Below are 6,321 nucleotides of genomic sequence, written 5' to 3'. Positions count from 1 at the left end.
ACCCGTTATAAAAAAGGAATTGTCATAACGAGTTGTCTTAACTTTTTGGTGTGCTCTAATAAGAAAAACAAGGAAGGACCGGAAGGTAAAATGTGCTATAGAGCATGAGCTAGATGTTTAGTGCCACACAAGTTACTATAAACCAGCATTACATTTCCCAAATGTGCAAAATGTATCTTACTCTACTAATTGATGTGATTCTGATTAAATAGTCTAGATGCAGCTGCTTACCCTATTCTCTTCTGGATCGTGTGAATGTTTTGAAATTGTTGCTTGTATAAAATCATCGTATCGGCACTTATGCACTGTGATTGATTATCTCTGGGATCGTAAACTTCATCTGATAAGCATCCTCGGGTTTTCCTATGTGTCCTCTCTGAACAGGGAGTTAAACTGGAAAGATGAGTTAAGTCAAAGGGAGTCCTGTTAAAACATTATTGTTGGTAGTATGAACTGAGGAAGCTCCGGGGCACAATGTTAAGCAAAGCATCAAGGACGTGACAGAACACTGACAGTAGCTTCAGTGAGCAGATAAAAGTTTCAAGGCAGCGAGTGCGCGCTGCGGAGCGCCAGCAGGGGATGTTTGCTGCCCAGGGGCCACGCGGGAGCACCAGATAAGGCGGCAGCTCCACGGGTCGCAGCCCCGCGTTATCGCACACCGTGTGAGGGAGGGTCTGAAACGATAACCGGGCCCCGGGTCAGGGACGCGCCCGCCGCACACAGCCGCGCCGGGCCGGGCCGGGCCCCCCGGGCACTGCGGGCGGGAGCGCGGGCCCGCGGCTGGGGGCGGCGGGGGCCGGGGGCGGTGGCGGTGGCGCTCCCGCGCCGCCAGGGGGGCCCAGCCCACGACGCGGCGCTTGAGCCACGGACCGCGCCTGCGCGGCCGGAAGCGGCGGGGGCGCGCGGGGAGGGGCCGGCGAGCATGGCGCCGCTGCGGGGGTGAGGCGATGTGGGGGTGAGGCGGTACGCCGTCCGGCTCGGCGCCCGCCATGAGCTGCACCATCGAGAAGATCCTGACGGACGCGAAGACGCTGCTGGAGCGGCTGAAGGAGCACGACACCGCGGCCGACTCGCTCATCGACCAGTCCGCCGTGCTGCACCAGCGTGTGGCCGCCATGAGGGAGGCGGGCGCGGCGTGGGCCGAGAAGGTGGGAGCGGGCGGGGGGCAGCGGGACCCACAGCCGTGTCTCGGCAGGGCGCGGGCGGGGGCGGCGCGGCGGGACCCACAGCCGTGTCTCGGCAGGTCCCCGGCGGCGCGGCGGAGCGGCCCGACCCGGCCCGGCTGCGGCCTCACGTGCTGCTGTCCCAGGAGAACACGCAGATCCGCGACCTGCAGCAGGAGAACCGGGGTGAGCCGCCGCCCGGGGTTGCTGTGGGCAGCCGGGGGGGCGCGGGGCCGGGCGGGGGGGGGGGCGCGCCGCCGGGAGGGGCCCAGGCGGGCGGGGGGCGCGCCCGCCCGGCCTCTGGCAGGGCCGCTGGAAGTGGCAGCCGGCGCCCGGAGGGCGGCCCGGGCCAGGGGAGGGGACCTTCGCCACCCCGCCCCCTGCCGGCCCCAGGCTGAGCTGCCCCGGTGCGAAGCGGGGCAGCCGCCGGCACCGAGCGCCTCTGGGCAGCCGCTGCGGACCGGAGGTTGTGGCAATGCCGCGCCGTGTCTTGCAGAGCTGTGGGTCTCGCTGGAGGAGCATCAGGATGCGTTAGAGCTTATCATGAGCAAATACAGAAAACAGATGTTGCAGCTTTTGCAAGGGAGAAAGGGCGAAGGTGCAGAACCAGTCTTGAAAGTTCATCGGTCAAATTCTCTGGTAAGGTGGGATGGGGATGCAGGAGGGCTCGAAACCCTTGTTCCCTGTCTTTTGCTTGCTTTCGTACAGCCTTTGTTTCCATTCATGGAACGTCTCTGCTTCAAAATGGATTTCCTGAAACCCTTGTCTCCCTTTGCTGGTATTTTTCTCTCTATTCCTTTCACAGCACACAGGTTGTAATAGCTATCACTGAGGACGCTGCAAAGCATAGCCCTTTGATGCCCCAGGTGAAGGCTTGTTCTTTATGCTAGTGCATAGTGGTGGTGAATTCCCTCGGTTAAGCTTAATGTGCATGATTCTCTGCAGTAAAATCAAAGGCATCACGGTTGTTGTTGTTGTTGCTCCTGTGTGGTAATTGTAAGAAAGGGAGAAGAACCTCCTAAATCTGTGTGCTGCAGTATTGTCTAATCCTTAAGAGATCATCACTCCCAGAGGTTTTTAAATTTGGATACTCTGTGCAGTGGCTGAAGTGTGTCCCTTTGTCCATGTTGCGCGCAGTGACTTCAGAACACTTAAGTTATGGCTACTGATTATAATACAATAATATTAAATCTCTATTTAAGGCTTGTGAATTAAGTTAAGCATTTGTTAAAATGTGTTTTTATGGGATTGGAGCCAGCCTAGCTCTTTGCATATATATCTTTGCACTGTTATGTGGCAACTCGTTTGTTTTGGGTTGCTTAGGTCCTCTGAAGTTAAGTAGTGTAGCAATGTCTTGCTTCCAGTGCTTGCTTAAGTCTTGATAAACAGAGCAATTAATGCACTTAATATTATTCTCTGGCAGTGCTTTTGCTCTGCTTTGATGGCATGGAAACACAAAGCTGAAAAGCCTCTGGGGGAACCTTTGGTGGAATGTAACCAGCCTATCTCAGTATCTAGGCAAAATCTTCTGTACTCCAGATTAAGTCTATGAGTTTTTTCCTACGAACTACCTGGAGAATAGTAACAACCTGATAATATCTTTTAAAAAGCTATATTCTTACTATAAGCATCTTTCTGTTTAGAAAAAAAAAATATTTATTTGCAGTTGAAGTTATCTAAGTCTTACATGGTCTAGCTCTCTTCCAGATGCTCTGATTTTTGCCCATATTTTCTGAATAATGGAATTCAAAGCTGAATTCCCTGCTCAGGTGACACATTTATCTTCCAGAGGCAGTGAAATAACTAGTGATACTTAAGAGAAAAGAAACTTCACCCTATAATGTTATCTGATATTCCTCAAAGTGCTTTGTGATAACCTTGTGGTTTTATGTTATGTTAAAAGACTTCAAAAGCTTCCAAATTCTTATCTTTCCACTACTTGCCAGTTAGTGACATTTCTGTGTTTGCACGTTTGAGTTCCTCTCCAAATACTGTATCTTGAAACGGAATGCTCTTCAAACAGGAAGTGTTGCTACATTACATGTTGGAATTTTTCAGCATTGATTATATGTGCATTTGTGAGCTTCAGCAAAATGCATCTTCCAAAGGATTAGAGCGGTATCCAGACAGACTCTGTAATAACTGCTTCACAGGGTTCTGGTTTTACTTATTTTAGTTTTCTTGCTTGGCGTCCTTCTGAGGTGAGGCTGTTCACTTTGCACTGTTACTTACTCTTGAAATCTCATTTGCTTTTATGTTTCTCATTCTTAGAAATTCAGTCAGGCCTTTCTAATAAAGCAATATAAAATTTGCTGCACACTAATCATACTCACATGAACTCTGTTGTCTCAGTCCTCATCACACTGGAAATTACTTCTGTCTTGGTAAGTAAGGGTGCCTTATCTTGATGATCGATGTAATTCTACACACTGTTTTATTTGATGACTCATGATAATGGACAGTAAGGCACATGTTTTCATCTTTACATATACAAGGTAGAAAGGATTGCAAGTGCTTGGGAGAAAAGGATTAAAATTCAAAACAGGAAAATAATCTGAAATCAAGAAAATTAAAGCAATTTATTTAGAAGGGATAAATTACTACTGCTTTTGCCTGAATGTATTGAAATTATTGCTTTTATATCTTTCAGGAAATTGAAAGCCAAATAGACAGAATACGTGAGATGGGAGAGGTGATGAGAAAAGCTATTCAAGTCGATGATGATCAGTTCTTTAAAGTTCAGGAGAAACTAGCTCAGTTGGAGGTAAGAACAGATAAAATTGCTGAGGATAGAGCAAGCTTTGGGAGTCTCGAGACTGGACTTTCTCTGTATATGTCAACGATTTATAATGATCAAAAGTTTGAAGGGGGCCAGGAAATGAAGAACATGATCTGTTATTTTCAAGTTCTTAATGTTTGTATTTTATGTATTTTTATAGATATATATGTATACACGAAGCCAGAAGCAAAAGATAATCTTTAAAGGATGTGGTTCCCCTCTTGCTAGCACTGTATTAATGCTTATGTTACAAAATCGGTGTTTTATTTAGCTGTGAAGGAGTGGGGCTAAAGATTATTGTCCTTTAATTGTGAATTAGCTCATTTCTATTTCAGCAAAAATATTGATTTTGCAGCTTGAAAACAAAGAGCTGCGTGAACTATTGTCAATCAGCAAAGAATCTTTTGAGGTGGGGAGAGAAGATCTGCCTGACTGTGAAGCTTAGGTCACAAAATAACCTTATCTCCAAATCTTGACTTCAGAGACTATTATGAAACTACCCTACAGGGATGGGTTTTGATTTGTTCTTTCAGGTGTTTCCTTGTATGTTTGTTTTATCTTTCAAAATGTGAGCTGTTACCACTGCATTTTTCTGAAATTACGTGTTGTTGATGGCAAAGGCCTGTGTTGCTGCGCTGTCTTAGTAATTGCAGCATAGAAATGCTTAACAATGAAGTATGTTTGATGTGTACTCCCTTGTGATAGCTTATTTTCTCTCTTGTGTGTTATTTTTTATGAGCTTTAGTTAATAATTCCAGCTGTGCAGATGGCATCTAAATCCACCTTGTCAGTAGCTAGAGAAGATAATACAGGTTGGGATTATTTTATTTGAAAGAAGGAATAGGAGATTATTGCAAAACTACACTGTAAATGGCAGGTAACCATTGCGCTCTGCCTGCACAAAGCAGGCACTGCAGACCTTTTGTTTCGCTTTGAGGAGCTAACACTGGGTACTTGGCTGGGTTACCTTTGTTACAGGGACAGCTGCTTAGAAGCAGGTCAAGAGAACAGCAGATAGCCAGCAGAGCACTTATAAGTAGTAACTCCTATAAGGAGCACAGTTTACCTTGTTTTAGGGGTGAAAATCAGAGCAGGTGACCCTTTCTGACACCTATGTGTTTTTGAAGGACATTGAGGGTTTTTTTACAGGTAGACCTGTTCAGGATTTATCAGTGCTCCAAGGTATGTGGATGCTGGCTAGCTCTGGTCTGAAGGCGGTGCACTCAAACCCTGCCTGGAACGCAGCACTTTCAGATCAAAGCTCTTTGGCCTCCCAGCACTATGGACTTCAGGAAGAGTGAGTGGAGGTCTGCCTCAAACCTAAACCAAAAGCAACCATGTAAGACAGGTTTTTAATGTTGCATCAGAGGTAAGTCTGGTGACAGATGTTATGTAGTTACAGCAGAGTCCTATATTAAGTGAAATTAAGAGTTGCAGTGTAGAGGAATTTATCAATATTGGGATATTTTTAATGACAGTTTTATAGAAAAGATTTCTGGTTTACCTGTGATCAAAGAATAATCCTCAGAGAACGGTAAACATCTCACTTCCAATGTTATTTTGAATTTTTATGCTACTATTTCCCCAAGTGAAAATTTTGATAGATTTAAAAGGTGATTTATGTTCCGGTGCTTATTAAGAGACATCTTCTTGCAGCCATTTGGAATATCCAGCAAGATTGTTCAGTACATATAAGTGATTTCTGTACAGGAGTATTCTTGTATGCAATCCTTTTCTATTAGAAATTGTTTGAGAGAATAAAAACACCCAATGAACAGTTACTTTCTCAAGTGTGTTCTGTTTTGTGCATCCTGGGGGTAATTCCATTGGTTCTACATGTACCTGAGCCTTTTGCACCCCATTTAGTTTTTACCCTACCTGAATGAAACAATACAATGACCATAAATCTTGCATTTTATCTCTTTTAACATCATCTGAAAGGCCTGTGATGACACATTTTTTTCCATCATTATTGTAGTGAGGGTTAACGTCCCCTAATTGGCTCATTGCTGTGCAGCCTGGAAAAAATGGGAAACCAAATAGCTGTTGCTTTGACTGAGTTCATTATTAATTAGTGGTGGGCCCTAATTAGCAGGGGAAGTTTAAACATGTGCTATTTGCTGCTGTCCTATTCTGGATCTGTAAGTATGGAATCTGTGACTAAACGTATGATTGTATCCGATCCGGGGCATTCGCAGAACTTGGTCTGCTCACGCTGAAAAAATCGATTCGGGCCTCAGGACTGGTGATTTCCTCCGCTTGTATCTGAATCTAGACACAAAGCGTCTCCCTCGGTGACAAACTGAGTCAGCGGAGCGCTGCCCGCCGCTCCCCCCGCCTGGGGTGGCTAAAGAGCGGGTCTGCCCGCGCTCCCCGGGG

At 46.3% G+C, this 6,321-nt stretch overlaps 1 protein-coding gene across 3 annotated transcripts; it reads left to right on the top strand.

The window, feature by feature from the left end:
- Positions 1-881: 881 nt before the first annotated feature.
- SIKE1 (suppressor of IKBKE 1) lies at positions 882-5,716 on the top strand. Of its 3 annotated transcripts, none has more exons than XM_037410583.1 (5): positions 882-1,148; positions 1,244-1,349; positions 1,660-1,802; positions 3,814-3,927; positions 4,278-5,716. In XM_037410583.1, exons 1-5 carry the CDS (start codon positions 990-992, stop codon positions 4,287-4,289), a joined length of 534 nt encoding a protein of 177 aa, XP_037266480.1. In that variant the 5' UTR covers positions 882-989; the 3' UTR covers positions 4,290-5,716. The 3 variants fall into 3 exon arrangements, with proteins under 3 accessions (XP_037266480.1, XP_037266478.1, XP_037266479.1); XM_037410581.1 differs by having other exon boundaries at positions 4,103-5,716; XM_037410582.1 differs by having other exon boundaries at positions 883-1,148; positions 4,298-5,716.
- Positions 5,717-6,321: the final 605 nt, after the last annotated feature.

This window comes from Falco rusticolus, chromosome 17 (assembly GCF_015220075.1).
Source record: "Falco rusticolus isolate bFalRus1 chromosome 17, bFalRus1.pri, whole genome shotgun sequence".
NCBI lineage: Eukaryota > Metazoa > Chordata > Aves > Falconiformes > Falconidae > Falco > Falco rusticolus.
This window is presented reverse-complemented; position numbering and strand designations above follow the sequence as displayed.

Bases quoted from the DNA above. Each gene is read 5' to 3' on its own strand.
- SIKE1 (XM_037410581.1), top strand. From the start codon at position 990: ATGAGCTGCACCATCGAGAAGATCCTGACGGACGCGAAGACGCTGCTG. The intron at 1,350-1,659 runs GTGAGCCGCCGC...CGTGTCTTGCAG, and splicing joins CCTGCAGCAGGAGAACCGGG to AGCTGTGGGTCTCGCTGGAG. The intron at 3,928-4,102 runs GTAAGAACAGAT...GTATTTTTATAG, and splicing joins AGAAACTAGCTCAGTTGGAG to ATATATATGTATACACGAAG.